Consider the following 17,301-nt stretch of genomic DNA (forward strand, 5'->3'; position numbering starts at 1 on the left):
GTAAGACGCCCGACCACTGTATCGGAGTACCCGGGTTCGAACCCGACCTCGGCAGCTGCATTTCGATGCAGGCGAAACGAAGAGGCGTCCGTGTGCTGTGTGATGTCAGCGCACGTTAATGATCCACAGGTGGTCGAAATTACTTTATAGCCCTCCACTACCAGCTCCTCTTTCTCTCTTTCAACTTTAACTCCGACCTTCCTCCTTTCCCTTACGGCGCGGTTCAGGTGTCAATAGAAACAAGTGTGACAGATACTGCGCCTTACCCTTCCTGTGGACCAATTAATATTGGTTTGGTTTGGTTTGGTTTGGTTTGTGGGGTTTAACGTCCCAAAGCAACTCAGGCTATGAGAGATGCCGTAGTGGAGGACTCCGGAAATTTCGACCACCTGGGGTTCTTTAACGTGCACTGACATCGCACAGCACACGGACGCCTTGCTTTTCGCCTCCATCGAAAAGCTGCCGCCGAGGCCGGGATTCGATCCCGCGTCCTCCAATTAATATTATTAACACATGAGGTGGTTTTCGTGAGTTCAGTTATATTTAGGAAAACTGAACTCGCGAAAACCACCTCATGTGTTTAATAATAATATTAATAATACTAATTAATATTATTAATATTATTATTAAACACATGAGGTGGTTCTCGCGAGTTCAGTTTTCCTAAATATAATTTTTAATTTGAGAGACAATTGTGCAGCTTTGTAATATAGTGATGAGCACATTGGGTGATAGTAGCGGAATATTGTAAAACTGTTTATTTATTTATTTTAACCTCAAACTGCAATTACATTACAGAGAAGAGGAACAACTTAAAAAAGGACACAAGCAAAAGAAAACAAAATAATGGAGGATAAAAATGTTATGGTTAACAATTTTATGAACATATTGATAAAAATGGTTCAATGCTTGCTTTTGAAACTTGTTTTACGCTGGCGGCCAGTAAGTCAGACTGGTGTAGAAAATACTTGAGGCATGTTCTTGATAATAAATATATATATATGGTGGTTCCGAGAGAGGTGCTGAAGGTATGCTTGATTTTTATGGTGCAATCTTAAGACATACGATAAAAATTATGTTCATCAGCAAAGTCCAGTGATAAAAATGCGCTTGTCCGAAACGTCTGGGTACGATTAAACAGTGATCATGCTCTTGCTTTACGCAGTTCTATCGAATTCACATTCGGGAGAAATGTGAAATGACAACGCATGTCTTTTAGAGAGCTTGCCAATGATGAGTTTTAGAAGAGCATCCAGTTTATTTTCTACATTTATTTGATCTTAAATAAATATAAGCTCTAGAGGTAAACAGTATCGGGTAGTCAAACGTGGGTGTCCGTTCCTTCCTGCGTTCATATACATGAATATTTTTCTTTATTGACCAACAGCCTACTTTCCGAATTTCGATGAACTAAAGGTTTTCTGAACATTCTTTATCACTTAGCCCAAGTTCAATGGAAAGAGCTTTTTACTGCTGATTCAAGAAGTGGAATTTGTAACAGGAAAAAAAAAAAAAAAAGACTATTGTGTGATGGTCGCAGAGAGGCACGAAGCTGGGAACGAAACTGGGTGAATAAAAAAAGCTCTACGCAAGCCATCTGGCTGAAATTTTGAATTCTGCGGCACTTAACAAGGTTTTCGTGGCTGCTATCCACTTGTCGAGCCGACTAGTTTTTGATTCAGCTCTCTACTCTCACTTCTTTTGTCACAAAGTGGCTCCTCTCTCTGCGTTTTGTGTCCTCCTTTTCTTCTTCGTGTTTACAGCCCTGAGCTCGTCGGAGCCGTTTTCCCAAATCACGTTATCCTCATTTGCATCTGTTAAAAGACTCTCGCTGCTTTGTAGGTTTGCTGTGTCGTTTATTTTCCTCTTCGTAATCTCCAAATCGCGCACGGGTTAACGACTCACAACGGGCCTGTTTAGACCGTCGTTGAAACCTGTGCGCTTTTGCAAAACCTTTCCAACGTTAGACCTCTTTCTCCTTTTTTTTTTTCTTGCCTGTTTTATTGTTTGTCATTTGAATTCTTTTTTTTTGCAGGCACAAATTCTGAGCGTAAGTCGGTGCTTTCGCTTTCGCGAGCCAGTGACCGCACGTGTTGTGATCTTTTTTTTTTTTCTTTTTTTTTTCGTCTTCGATGCTTGAAGTGCCACTGCGCGGATCCCCCCTTTGTTTCGTTTTTACGAAATCTTCGACACAGCGCCCCAAAATTGCCCCTCCCGAAGGGCGCAGTCACCGAGACCCCTGCTTGCAAATTTACGGCGAACTAACGAGCTTTGCGCCGGCAAGTCGAGGGTAACTGCGCCATCTGCGCAGCGGTTTTTAGGAGTGTGTTTCGTAGAATAAAGTGATAAGCCTTATAGAGAATTACTGGCCATTGTGTGCAGGTTTCTGCGTAGGAGTTAATAGAACAAAGTATAAGTGGGCACGTTGCGAAAAAAGCTCGTTTCAAGTCTCGTGCGACTGGTGAGTGAAGCGAGCGCTGTAATGAAAAACTGAGATTTTAGTAACGTGCTTCTGAAAACCGTTGGCGCGCTACTCTGTTCTGGGGAGGAGTTCTGGAGAAGGCTGTGAAAGGTTGGAGAAAAGGCTGAGCAAGCAAATAAAAGAAAGAATGAAAAAAGCAGTTCTATTGTTTCATATCGAAAGGAAATGCGTATAGAGAATGAATGCAAGATTTCACATCAAGTGAAACTTGAAAATTCTCCAACCATCACTTTTGTATTTTACAAAAATCCCACGTTTTGAAACTGGTTCCTTCTTCAGGGGTACATGACGCGAGGCTTGGTGCAGCTATAAGTAAAGGAACGGGAGGGGGGGGGGGGGGGGGGGGAGAAGAAGAGAGGGGAGGAGGTGAGGTGGATGTGAAAAAATTAGCTGCACCAAGCCCCGCGGCATGCACCCCTGAAGAAGGAGCCGAGCCGGCTATGAAACGTCTCGTTTTTGTAAAATAAAAAAGTGATGATTGAGGAATTTTCAAGTTTCACTTAGTTTCAACCCAACCTGACAGGTGAATCTGTCGGAACGTTTAGCTTTCAAGATTTCATATCTACTTTAAACGCATAATCCCCTGTGAAGGTGTTCTTTCTCACTATCATTCATGAAGGCATGAAATAATTTAGGAGGAGCCATTAGATCACATATATTGAAGCCCAGAAGTTAGGGCTTCGTCATGTCAGTTGGTCCGTCGCGATTGCGCCTGCGCAGTTTGCACCCCGATAAAAGGCAAGCAGACGATCTCGCATCGTGCTGGGACGCCGACAGATGACAGTTCTGCAACTGACGCGCACGATTACGCTGAATGACGATACACGGATTCCGAGCAGTCCTAGCGAACACACTATTTGCAGGACGTCTTTTCTGAGGTAGCTAGGGAGGCGATGGCCTCTGCTAACATTTTCTTCTTCTATTCTTTCATTCCATGGATCCCATCCCATCCCCTTCCCCGACTATCTCGAAAAACAAAAACATCTGCCCATCTAGGCTACGGCTTCAGCTCGTGCGGCGTGCGGGGCCGGTTCGGACCAACCCCGGCCGATTGTGCCACTTGGTATGTCAACAGCAGTACGCGCGTTGCAGTCCTCACGAAGAAGCAGCAGGCGGGTGTGCAAGTCTGGACTGTACCGGACTCTGGCCTCTACACGTGAGTACGGATACTTCTCGCCAGTACACTGGTTATTTTAAACTGCCTCGCTGAGAAGAAATAGCACTCCCCTGATGGGGCTGGGACAGGTAGGTCACCGCCGCTTGCGGCGGGGGCTAGCCTGTCACAGAATTTTTATCTGTTGTAGGCCGTCATTGCACCCGCCACCGCTTCGGTGGTGGACGACGGCCGTTCTTGCGGCGCGCGTCTTTCTTTCTTTCTTTCTTTCTTTCTTTCTTTCTTTCTTTCTTTCTTTCTTTCTTTCTTTCTTTCTTTCTTTCTTTCTTTCTTTCTTTCTTTCTTTCTTTCTTTCTTTCTTTCTTTCTTTCTTTCTTTCTTTCTTTCTTTCTTTCTTTCTTTCTTTCTTTTCTTTCTTTCTTTCTTTTCTTTCTTCTCTATTTTCTCTTCTGTCTGCACGAGACAGCGGAGGTGGCTCAGCTACAGAGCCAGTAGCAGGCCCTTGCATTTCCTTTGCCTTCTTCCTACAGTCACAACAACAACAACCTTCCTCCAGTGTCAGTGCACGTCAAAGAATCCTAGGAGGTGGAAATTTCCGGGTCCCTCCACTACGGCGTCTCTCGTATAATGAGTCATTTTTGGACGTTAAATTTCAAAACCCGAACCATCAGTCTCAATTTGCGATGAAATGACTTTGACCACTCTACAGTTTTAAGCGGTTATATGGTAATCGCTTCAAAAGCAACCTACTCAAAATTAAATTACTCTAAGCAGTTAATTTGTGAGTAGATGGCGAATAAAATAAATGAGCCTATATAGTGCCACCTCCACCTATGCTGCGGTAATTGACTACTATACCAGCAGGAGAAATATCAGTGGTTCTGCAGTGTGTGGCGAAAGCGTTTACACTAACTATAACGCAGCCACTCTTTCTGACAGCGCTGTGCACTGTATAGCCACGCTTCATGATAACAAACTCAATTTAATGTTTTGTTGTCCGCAATTTCGCTAACCGTCGCCACTGGCGTTGCTGACGACAAATTTAGTTGTTCTTTTCAACAACAGGCCGTTCCACGAACTTTTGGCACTTTGTGTCACATCAAACTTATGCTACTGTAAATAAAACGCCTAATCCTGAATAGCGTTCATGAAATCTTTAACAATGTACACGAAAGCGGGCTGTAGTCGCCAGCAAAACGTTACTGAGCGCAGGGGTTCTGGAACAAACTTAAAAAGGAAGGGGCGCCATTGCGACCCCTTCGCCTGGTATTGGTCCAGCATGCGCGTCCCACGTAATTGCAGTCATTGCGGGAAAGGGGCATGCATGACGTCACTGTGTGAGCTTTTTTATTATATCCTCATCCCGTAAAACCATATTGCCGATTGTGCAACGCTACGATTCCATAATACGTTTGTTCGCTTTAAAGTGTGTAACACAGCATATAATACGAATGATGAGAGCACCACGCACTTCGTTACAGGCGGCTGCCAAATTACTGCCAAATTACGACTTTTAAGCCAATTTAGTAATCTTAATTGTTCGTTTTAGCTAGTTACTCTAGGTAACTTCGGGGCGTTATCCTTGTTAAGTTGCTAACATTGGCAATGTCCGCGAGTCGGCTGCTTCTGATATCCAGAGGAGAAACTTTATTGTGTGCCAATTTAATTTAGAATGAACGTTCTGTTCCTCTTTATTTTTGAAGGAGGACGGGGTGGCTAAGGAGTGTGGAGGGGAGAGGGGGGCAGTTTGCGACGGTCATTGAGTTACTCTATGTAAAAATCGAAAAGTTCGTTATTCGATTGGGCGCGAAACAAGCGTAGCCAATCAGTCACGTATAGATGAACGCCGTAGCTTCTCCTTTGCACGCACCGCGACTGCTAAAAGGGCGTATTTTGCTTCTAACCATCATTACTTTCGGAGCTAATTAGAACAACGCAATTACGTGTAATTGGCTCGCGGCTCTGGCTGAGCAAATTGGAGAGGCAGCTAGCTTGGCGGAGGTGGACGGTGACCGGTGCGGAAAAAGAATGTAATATTAAACGAATCTGCGCGGGCGACTTATCGCCGACCAGCGCTGCGATAGCGGAGCGGTGGAACCTACGGTGGGCGTTTGAGAAAGAGCGGAAAAGGGACTCGAGGCTCATCACTAAGGGGGCGGGGCTCCAGCGGCGTGGCAACTAGTTCGGCGCACGGACATCAAAGCTGACGGCATAGGCCGGTACGCCAAATCATAAAGCCAGAGGAAATATCCTGGCAGTTTGACCATCGGTGGACAGGTACTAGTTATTTGGTTAGTTAGCTAGTTGGTTAGGTAAATAGTACTAGGTAAACTGCTAATTAGGAGTTGTTAAATTTGAGAAGATGGCACCTTCTGAAAACAAATGAAGACAGAACACCGTGAAGTAAATATACAGGGAGTGCAAAATGGAAGGAGGGAAAGATGGATGCTCAGAAAATACATGAATAAAAGAAGGAGAAGAGTGCATAGATTAGGAATACTAGAATTAAGTCAGGAAGAAAAAAAAAACGCTTAAGAAGAAGGGATGGAGTTAAGTGGCAAAAACGAAGAGCGGATACGTAAGTGATTAACATATAGATGAAATAATGGATGTTTTAGAGAAAGGACGATGACGTAGGCAGAAAAATTCAACAAAATTACAAATTTGCGAAATCGAGAAAGGCGTAAAACAACACAGCGGATACATAAGTGATTAACATATAGATGAATTAATGAATGCTTTAGAGAAAGGACAAATACGGAGGCAAGAAAATTAAACAAAATTACAAATTTATGAAAAGGAGAAAAGAAGTGAAATAACATAGCCGAATTAAATAAGGTGTACAGAGGTGAAGGAAGGAATAAAGAAAAAAAGATGGAGGAGGAAGGCAAGGAATGAAGGAAATAACGAAGAAATAAAGGAGACTTAAGGAATAAACGATACGTTTGCACTGGATCGACTTTTAGTGGGGGCGCTCGACACCAATCGTATCTACACTTCCGGGAGCTGGTGCACGCAACTAGGCCGAGGAGACAAGCGCAGGCGCGGCATCGGCACCGCTACGCCTACGCTCTGGGGATGCCGGCGAGTAATTTCATTAGCTGGCTGCAAATTCGCGATGCGTCCCAGAACCGCCGAAGCTGCGTCGGTTGCCCGGGGATGCACCGTCACCGGTAGGGATGCCCAACTCTATACCGGGAAACAAAATGCAGATTTGAGACCCTAATAACAAGGAGTAATGAAATAAAAAAAAGAAAAAAAAACGGCACTAGGAACAGTCGGCATGTGAACAGGCGAAAAATAAATGAGCGAAGAGTATATGCACCCGCGCTGAGACGGTGCGATAAAGTGCCCAGACGAGACGGGATGAGATGGAAGAGGACGTGGAATGTGAGAGAAATGCAGAAGACGAGTAGAAGTTGCGTGAGCAAGCAGGAGGGGCGCTGGGTAATGGCCGCTCGTTTCGAAATTTCTGGCGAATCTGACGTAGCGTGTGACGTAATGTCTACCTTAGGCTCGCCGCTTATTACACACGCTCTCCCTTGCATAGCGTCAATTAAATGCAGCCCACAGCGGAGCCATGCTGCATGCTGACCTCTCGTATCGCGTAACGCGAGTGTTCAGGAAGAGTTGTAACTCTAGCGCGTGTAACAATAAAAAAAAAACCAACACAGTGGTCTGCAAGACGTCGTTTGCCAGAGTTCACACCTCGTACGTTGTAAGTGTTCCATCTTAGTGACTTCCACTTAAAACAGGTTCTTTTGAGCATGTGTTGCAACAATTCAAGACAGGTTTACTGATAGACGTAATTCTTCGTGACCGCATCTATCGACCGTATTTTGTACTGAACACGTATCTTATAGTTGTTGTAGTAGTATGCGATGGTATAACGTTCGAAGCTACCGCAGCGAGGGGCTCTGGACAAATTCAGCCTAACTGGAGTTCTTTAATGGCCACTGACATCGCACAGCACACAAGGTGCATTTTGCTTTTGACCTTCATTCAAATGCGGCCTCCGCAGTCTCGATTCGATCCTGCGACTTTGGTACCAGCTGCCGAACGTCAAAGCTTTTGAGCCGCAGCAGCGGGTAAAAAGCTCTATAAAAGAGCCCGCGTTTAAATGTGACAAAATTTCAGGGATGTGATTTGGGCATTTACTGAACGGAGCGCACTCTGTAGGTAGATATCTGAGATGCGTGACGAAAAATAAGCAGCTGATGTCGGCGAGCATAACTAAGTTTTTTTTCTCATAGATGGCGCACAAATCGTTTACTCTCGCAAGCGCGCCGCAGGACACGTGCATATTTTCGCTGTCGGCGTTACTTAACTCTAGCTGCTGGCGGTCAGCACTCACGCACGTGTGCAGGTTTGGACACCGGACGTTGCGTACTGCACACTCTCCTCGTGGGGAAATGCTCTGAGGCATTTGGGAACCGCCATAAAGCACCGGGTTCGTCCCTCAGAAACAGCTTAACGTCGCTCCTAAATCTCCTCTGTTGCTCATCTGAGGTTGTGTAACAAGGCGCCTCTGCGATGGCGATGCAGCTTTTGGATCGTAACCCTAAATTAAATTTTTCGGCAAAGACGCTTAATTTATATGAAAAGAGCTGGACTAATGTCCTAACATCGGAAAGAAAGCAGTGCTAGTCGGAGAGCAAACGTTGTCTGCGGATAGCTTAACTAGGGCATATGCATTCTTTAAGGAGTCGAAATAGGCACCGGCTCGATGTGTGGTGTCTGTAACTGACACTGGAAAGTGTCAGAGCCCATATCGCGAGCAATGAGGGTATGATACGGGAAGGTTATCAGCCGTATAGAATGAGAGCTAGGGCAGTTTGCTGGAATAGTGTTGTTCTCCATACGAGGAGAGTCTGTTCCACTGAAGTATAGAGAAAAATTAAAATAATATTTTCGTTTCCCGCAATCAATTGTTTACGTACACCGGGCCGTTTTCGTTCATTCGAGGCATGATAAGTGTGAGTTTCCGCAATGGTAGCCTCAGGTGTGGCAGCAACAGTATCACCTTTGTGGGGAATATCGGCGTTAAACGTTTATTTTTTGTTTCTTTATTCTTGCAGGAATGTTAGAAACTACTCCCCAAGCTTTGAAAATTGAGACGGACTGGTGGCTTGGTAACCACCGCGAGCCCTTTGGATGTAAACCGCTTAGCGAGCTTTATTTGGCATGAGTGATATTTCCCCTTAGCTAGGCACTTAAAAGTGGCAGTTTAGTTCGGCTGGTCGTGATGATTGTATCGGTGGCGGAGGTGTTTTTTGATTGAACGATGGTGATGGATGGAGAACAGAAGGGGGGGTGAGGAGGGTCGACTACGATGAGGATGATTATGGTGTGGATCAAATTCTAAGTTTTTCGGTGACAGCCCCGTAAAAAATGGTTCCATAATATAAACGCGCGAATCAATACCATACGCCAAACCTCCCCAAACTTTTACGTCAACATCGTTACGTAAAGCATATGTTATGTAAGGCACATAAAGTGAGTAGGGAAGAGTTGAGGCCAGTCGCTACAGCATAGTGCATGCACGTGTCCACAGGAGCGCAGTCGCCCTACTCTTCCTGAACCCTTCTTTTCACGTGGCAAATTAGCAGCAATGAGTAATAGCTGTGAAATAAGCTGTATAAAGTATTGATGCTTACGCTAATGATCGGTTTTATTGTTCAGACTGTTTGATTTAGGGGAATATGTTCATAGTGTTCTCATTCCGATCCGCTTAGAAATTTGATGAAATTAAATAAAAATGTATGAATAAGCGAATATCTCTTAGTCAACTCAAAACCATGGGCAAAAAAAAAGAAATAATACGCGATTGCGAAAATGAAAATGAACTTGAAAGAAAAAGGCCGAACGAAAAGAATAGTACAATGGTAGGTGAATGAATTTCGATCGTGGCAGATTGTTTAAACACCTGGACAGGCGGAGAGAGGTATCAAACTATAAGGGTTAACACCTGAAATTCGAATATATGCTTGACGCTTTCTCTAAACACAACTTTTAAAATTACAGCAATAGGGCAAGGAGACGCAGCGGAGTCTGGGCCAACAATTGGTTCGTAAATAGAATCATGAATGCACTCACCGATATAATGATCACATTTAGTTTAGTATCCTCTGCCGATAGCGACGCACTACTGTATAGTATGGTACGCAGAGTCTGCATTCAGCATTGGGAACTTACTTACTCAACACAATGCATTTCCGCTGCAGGCTTCGACGCTCATATTTTGCAACTGTCCGAAATTCTACCAAAAAAAAAAAATGGAATTGATTTTTGATGTCAAACACGAAGTGAGGTGTACTGCCGATTCAGAAAAAAGGAATTTTTAGCGATAATTACGAGAACGGTCGCATCAAGTCAAGTAGTTCTGCCGTACTGAAACACCCCACTAACCTTACCGATCATATATGCGAGTTCAAGCACGCACAACCAGTTTTTCCCTAGAGGGCAAACGGTCTTAGTTTCAAAGGTCAAGTGTGTTGTCTAAGCCCACTAATGCATTTGATGGGCAGGCTTTCACTAATAATAACGGCTTGAATTTTTTCCCTCCATAAAGTAAGGATGGCCAATCAGGAGACAAAGGGTAAGGACGGAGATGCTGCTTAATGTTTCACAGAATTTTATGGTGCTGCATATTTTGTTCCCGTTTGCCTCATATTCTACCCCACTGGCGGCCATTGTTGGCTATTATAGACTGGTTGCGTCGACCACTCGACGCTTCTCCGGATAGTGGAAGGGTCCATATAGGGTCTTCATTAGACCTTTACTAAGTCTAGCTTCTCCGACGCAAAACAATTTACGTGGGTTTAAGAAGCATCGCTTAGCGGTACATCGGAGAATTAAGGAAAACCATGATAGTAACAAAAAACAACAAAACTTTGACCATCGAATAGACGTTAGTGGCTCACAAGAGCTGTCACTTTCTGGTGCTGTCCTTAAATGTACAGGTTGTGATCGCCGGGCTTCACCAAATAAAATCACAGAATCCCATGCCTTTGCTTGCATTTGCACGTATAACTCCTGACCTTATCTGCGAGTTGGCAGCGAACAGAGCGCGCAGGGCGGCTCTGTTTCTGACAGTAGGATACGTGGAAGGAACGCCGGCGCGCATCTGTTCGAGACTTGTGCTTCTCGAAGGAGATTGCCGAGGAAGTCAGTCAGCGAGGTTTTTCCCGGGCACTGCTCAAATAAACAAGACGCGCCGTTGCGCGCGGTCTGCCGTATTCTGTCACTTTATTTCCCGCGGCTCGGAGCGCGCGGCCAGGGGCACGAAGGAAACAAAGTCCTCTTTGTTTCATGTAGCTCTGCCCGCGATATACTGAAGCTCGGAAGGAAATATAGTTTCATCGCTTCATTTAGACATGGGGCCATCTGTTCGTTTTTCTTCTTCTTCTCCCTCCCTCCCTCCCTCCCTCCCTCCCTCCCTCCCTCTCCCTCTCTCTCTCTCTCTCAATTTCTTTCAATTTCTCTCTCTCTCTATTTCCTTTTCTTTCGTCTATCTTTGTGATTCATGACTGCATGCCGGTGGGGCATTTATTCCTACAAACTGCACAGGAGTACTTTGAAGTTGAAGGGATAGACTTTTTTTTTTTGCTTTTGGTTGGAATTTGGTCAGACCGAGGAAATTACAAAGATGTTCACTTTATTTTATGGTTGTTTTTTTGTTTTTTTCATTTTATTACCTTAAAGGCCCCTAAAAAGAGGTGTTACATAAGGGGTGGCAAGAGCAAAAATACATAATCACAATAACAGGAAAGTTTTGACACTATCGATGAACTGTGGTGTGCAAGTGATGAGAGCAATGTTGTCCGGAAGGCCGTTCCAGTCTGCAGCTGTTCGAGGAAAAAAGGAATTTGAAAACGTGACGGTACGTGAACGTGGACGGGCAACTTGTAGCTGATGGCTGTTGCGATGAGATATGCGTGTGGGGGGAAGAATATAAGGTGCGATGCGCATAGGACTGTGGAAAAATTTGTGAAATAAAGATAGGCTGGCAATGCGACGACGGAGCGATAAGGGGGATAATCCGGATGCTGTTTTTAAGGAGGAAACGCTGATTTCATAAGAATATGATGAATGAATAAAACGAGCGGCGCGATTTTGAACAGATTCGAGGGCACTAATGAGGTAAGCTTGATGAGGATTCCAAATGGGCGATGCAAATTCTAGTTTGGACCTGACGAATGATTTGTAGGCTAATAACTTTACGTGTTCGGGAGCATGATGAAGATGGCGCTTTAAGAAACCTAGCGTCCTGTTAGCTGACGATATTATGTTAGTAACATGCATACTCCAAGAAAGATCGCTACAAATTGTTATGCCTAAATACTTATATGATGGAACTAGCTGTACGGGAACTTCAGAGATTACGTAAGGAAAAACAAGAGGGTTACGGCGACGGTTAATAGACAAAAGATTACACTTACGTGGGTTAAGTTCCATTAGCCACTCGTTACACCAGTCTTGAACAGCATTAAGATCGTTTTGAAGAGAAGATTGGTCAGCGGTGGTGAGAATAGCACGATACAGTACACAGTCGTCAGCAAACATACGTATGCTAGATGTTACGTTTGAGGGCAGATCATTAATGTATATTAGAAAGAGTAGCGGGCCAAGCACAGACCCCTGGGGGACGCCTGACGTTACTAAGAGTGAGTTAGAGTTCACATTGTTAACGGAGACAAACTGAGAACGATTAGTTAAGAACTCTTCAATCCACTTCAATATATCGGGGTGTAAATTTAATCGGGAAAGTTTTATCAGTAGGCGTTTATGAGGTACTTTATCAAAAGCTTTAGCGAAATCTAAAAATATGACATCAGTTTGTAGGTTAGAATCAAGGTTAACATGCAGGTCATGAATGAATGTAGAAAGTTGGGTCTCGCAGGAGTAACCTCGGCGAAAACCGTGCTGAGCAGGATGGAAAAAGTCGTTGGAATCAAGAAATGCCATGATGTGGGTATAGATGACATGTTCCATGATTTTGCAAGGGATACTAGTTAGCGAGATGGGACGGTAATTTAGCGGTGAGTTCTTGTTACCTGATTTGTAGACTGGAACAACCTTCCCATGTTTCCATTCCTTGGGCAGTTGACCTTTGAGGAGTGACTGAGTGAATAACAAGCACAACAGGGATGAACATATACCTTTGGTGTTAATCAGTATTTTGGCACTGATATTGTCAATTCCAGCCGAGGATGACAGTTTAATGTTTTCTATTAGTGACAAAATTCCTGTGGAAGAAAATGTAAGAGAGGGCATGGTATCCTGGATAATAACCGGGTTTGAAGGAAATATCGGATCTGTTTCATTAGTAAATATGGATGAAAAGGCTGTGTTGAACATATTGGCGCATTCAGTTTCACAGATGGTAGCACCTGATGCGTCGGTGAGGGAAATAGTGCGCGTGTGCTGGGGGTTAATGACCTGCCAGAACCTTCCAGGGTTAGTAGTCAACATTTTGGGCAGATCGGTATGGAAAAACGTGCGTTTAGCTTTTCGAATGTTTAACAAATACGTTTTTTCAGCTGCGTAATATTTGTTCCAAGCGTTTTGACTAGGGCGTGACTTGGCCGAACGGAAAAGACGCTTCTTTTTATTTTCAAGACGTTTGAGTGTGTTTGTGAACCAAGGGGTTTGAGGGTTAGTTCGTATATTTATGTTGGGAATAAACCTGTCGACCAAATCTTCGATTTTCTTCTTAAACATGAACCAGTTTTCGTGGACGGATCTTTGATGAAAGTTAAATTGGAAATCTGGTAAAAATGCACGAAGTTCATTATTTATAGCAATATAGTTCCCTTTATCGTAAAGTCGGATTGTTCGCTTACATGTTGCGCGTGAAGATGGTTTAATCGTGAAGCCGGCATGTATGACTTGGTGATCGCTGATACCTGGTAGATAGGTGATAGAATGAACGCATTCAGGGCTATCCGTTAATATTAGGTCGAGAATGTTAGCGCAGACATCCGTTACACGGGTTGGTTCGGATATTAGTTGAACGAGATTAAAATTAAGGCAAACGTCAAGAAAATCATTAGCATCCCTGTTACCTGTAGCGGTTAGATTATGCCAGTCGATACTGGGAAAATTAAAATCTCCGAATAAGATAGTGCATGTGTTAGGGTGCTTGGTTTTAATTTCATTTAATGCGTGATTAAGTTTTTGAGGAAAGTCTGGGCTGCTAGGAGGCCTGTAGCAAACGCCTTTCACAACTGACTTTGGTGAGGCATGACACAAGACCCATAATATTTCAATATCCGATGAAAGGTGAATGGCCGTGCATGATAGCTCCTGTGCAGTTGCAATAAGTATCCCCCCTCCCCTTCTATCTGGACGATCTTTACGGAAAACACGGAATTTGGGCAAGTCGGCAAGGACTTCACTATCAGAAACGTCACTACTCAGCCACGTTTCTGTCAAGATTAGTAGGTTGCTGGAGGATGATGTGACGATATTGGAAATAATGTCGCGCTTTGAAATCAAACTTCGGATGTTAGTAAAGATCGCTGACAATGAAAGTGCTTGTTGTGCATGTTTAGAACAGCCTGTCGATTGGTGATGAGGTGGTTGCTATTTTACCTCTTTTACGGTTTGTGAGGATTCATCGAACGTGTATCGTTTGGGACCAATGTGTAAAGTTTTGAAGCGCAAGGAGAACTTGTCGGTTATCGATCTGGCAAAGGCTACAAGATGGTTGCGAGCGTTACGTACAGGAAGGGAAAAATCTTCGCCAATACTGTAGTCAGTGCCTTTTAGTTTGGTGCCTAAGGAAAGGATGTTTTCTTTGGTTTTGGATGAGGTGAATTTCACGATAATCGGCCTTTTACGATCAGTGGAGTGGCGTCCAAGGCGGTGAGCACGCTCGATTAGATTAGGTTCGATGGCAAAATCTAGTTGGGTGGAGCAATGGCGAATGACTGTTTCTTCCGAGTCTGCATATGTTTCAGCGGGGTTAGTGTCGGGTATGTTGTAAAATATGAGGTTGTTGCGACGAGAGCGATTTTCAGCATCGTCCATACGTGCTTCCAGCTTGTCAATCTTGCAGGTAAGTTCAGAGTTCAGAGTTTTCAGGGCGTCTATTTCGGAATGGAGAGTGGAAAGTGAAGCGTAGCGTGATTCCAGAGCGTCCATGCGTTTGTTTAAGTCACTTAAGGTTGTTTCAGTAGTCTTCAGTTGTATTTTAATGTCCTGTAGATCGCAGATTACTGTAGCTTGGCCGGCAGTTAGTTTCTGGAGCTCGGAAAGTACGCTGTCGGTATGGTCGGGGCCGGGGTTAGTTTCAACATCCCCTGACAATAGCAAGAGAAGACGGATAACACGCAAACATTCGGCAACAATATCACAGCAGCACTGAGGGCTCGGCAGCTGCATTAAGAAGTAGTTACTGTTTTTTTTAGCAAATAGAGAAAACTTATTACTAACCTGCACTGTGAAAAGCAGAGGATTAGTAGACTGCGCTGTCGCACAGCTACCGAGCCCACAGAGCGGCGGTGATGACAGCATGCTCTTTATAAAGATCAGGTGTGTTGATGTTCCTGGTGATGGGACTGGCCAATGAAGATCCTCGATGACGTACTCTGGCGGCGGTGAAGGCAGGTGCAACAATGGTGATCGCGCAGGTTGACAAAAAATTTCATCTTCATGGCGCATCAGGGTCACGGGAGAGACGGACGTGCAGGCTGCAGACGGCACAGCGGCGAGAAGCAGGTGTAGTGCGAGGGTAAATACCTGCACTGTGAAAAGCAGAGGATTAGTAGACTGCGCTGTCGCACAGCTACCGAGCCCACAGAGCGGCGGTTATGACAGCATGCTCTTTATAAAGATCAGGTGTGTTGATGTTCCTGGTGATGGGACTGGCCAAAAACACCGTTTCATTGGCTTTGCGTCCCTGTAGAGTCATAAGCAGCAGTCGGTGCGACCGGAGGGTGGTTGCCATGGGTGTTGCCACCTAAAGGGGTGTTTATTGCCGATGGAGGAAAATACATGGCGAACGTGGACGAATGCGCAACCAGAAGTTTGTTATCTTGGAAGTATGGCATAGCAAAACGCACTGCGGATGTCTTTTTTTCGGCGTTAATGGCGCTGAACCTAAAGTAATTGTTAAATAAACAGCTTGAAGGTTGATGCAATCCGAAATGTTGTGAGACCATCCAAGTGCCCATTTCAGGTGCATTAAACATGGAAAATTGTCACACCCCAAAGTGGTACTTAACCACTTTGCGCCCATCTCCCTACAGCTAAGGCAAGTCATATATTTACTGCATTCCCATATCCTGAATTTCGACGTCTACGTGCCTGTGATCTGCAGACTTGATAACACTGGGATATGTCATGAGTTTTCTCGTATCGGTTTTGAGTAATTAAGAGGTTTTGTTTGATTAATGCGACACATAAAGGAGGGAAATAGGTGTGTTGGGGGCTCAAATAAAGTCAAGTCGTGGGAGAGCGCATTTCTGCGGTTCGTGCTTAAAGCTCTGTTTCCTCCACTGTGTGTTCCTGGAAGGACGCCACTTAAGTTGCTCAATTTTCTAAGCCATTATTCGATGACCTCACATACTGACTGTTAGTGGAGGTTCCATATTTTATTGTTTTTATATTTCGTATAAAATACAACCTTTAATAATGCGTCCTAGCCAAGGCATTCAGGTCGATAGATATTAGTACAGGTTGAGACTACAGAGGTGTGCGATTGAATAGGCTGCCACTAAGAACAACACTGCCGTTATACATCATTTCGATGATGTATGAAAACATTCTTACACAAACTTTTAACTGTCGCTGCAGTAAGGAAATACAAGCTCACAAGCGAGAGGGCATATACTTACTCGGTTTCACGTTTTTGGAAACACAGTCTTTCGATTGCATGGTTAACTGTGTCAGAGCGCGAGAGCTTTGGTTGCCACAAAGCTTTCGCTTTCTGAGGAAAGCTTTGGTTGCAACAAAGCTTTCGTGTTCTAACGTGAAACCAGGTAAGCGTACCCTCGCGTGTTACTTGTGAGCTTGAAAAACTTCATTTTATTTTACTCTTACTGCAGTTTCCACGGGAGTGAACGCTGAGACGTCATTCCCACGCAATCTGCCGAGAGCCAGTCAGAGCACGTAAGGAACGTCGAGTGTGGAGCAGGATCAGCTCGGCAAAAAAGGAACAAGCACAAGACATAGAACTAGAATTCTTCAGAAGGCATTTTAATCAGATTTTTCATCTTAAACAACGGTAGGTGGGTCGTACTAATTGGGTAACCGGGGTTTCGAAAGAAAGTGCGTGCCGAAAAACGTTCAAGCGGACAAACTGTAGAGACAAGGGCTCTTGTGACTACGATGTTTGAGGTGATCAAAAAAACATGAAAACTGAAAGGACAAAACTTATATAATGAGAGAGAGAACGCTGAGCTCCACAGCACATTAATGCGAAGCTGTTCACTTGTGAAAAAAAAAAAAAAATGAAGAGGGAGTGGGGGAGAAAAGGACGAATTAGGACACAAGAGAGGCGACCAAATCAAGAGCTTGGAAGTGCGGTTTAATATATATAAGATAAAGTAGGCGCTAATGGCCTTCGAAATCAAACTCGGGAACGACCCGTCGCGTAATGCACGGCCACGGAGCTCGTTAACCTTTGCTTCTGTGTGGCGCCGTCTCGCTCTACGATCTAAAACCCATGTCGTAGGCAGAATGTTCTGGGTCAAACACA

The 17,301-nt window shown here is 44.3% G+C and overlaps 2 protein-coding genes across 2 annotated transcripts in view; one reads left to right on the forward strand and one right to left on the reverse strand.

Annotated features, from left to right (window-relative positions):
* The window catches only part of Alk (Anaplastic lymphoma kinase), a 110,867-nt gene that overhangs the window by 54,515 nt on the left and 39,051 nt on the right, over nucleotides 1-17,301 (forward strand). Inside the window, exon 10 of the mRNA XM_084581245.1 lies at nucleotides 3,479-3,638. Coding sequence (XP_084437371.1) covers nucleotides 3,479-3,638 — 160 coding nt within the window. The remainder of the gene's footprint in view (nucleotides 1-3,478; nucleotides 3,639-17,301) is intronic.
* On the reverse strand, nucleotides 13,896-15,335 carry LOC146176058 (uncharacterized). Its single transcript, XM_084580907.1, has one exon. The coding sequence runs from the start codon at nucleotides 15,261-15,263 to the stop codon at nucleotides 14,184-14,186; it is 1,080 nt and encodes a 359-aa protein (XP_084437033.1). The 5' UTR covers nucleotides 15,264-15,335; the 3' UTR covers nucleotides 13,896-14,183.

This window comes from Amblyomma maculatum, chromosome 10 (genome assembly GCF_055883805.1).
Source record: "Amblyomma maculatum isolate TAMU_Amacu chromosome 10, ASM5588380v1, whole genome shotgun sequence".
In the NCBI taxonomy this organism is placed as follows: domain Eukaryota; kingdom Metazoa; phylum Arthropoda; class Arachnida; order Ixodida; family Ixodidae; genus Amblyomma; species Amblyomma maculatum.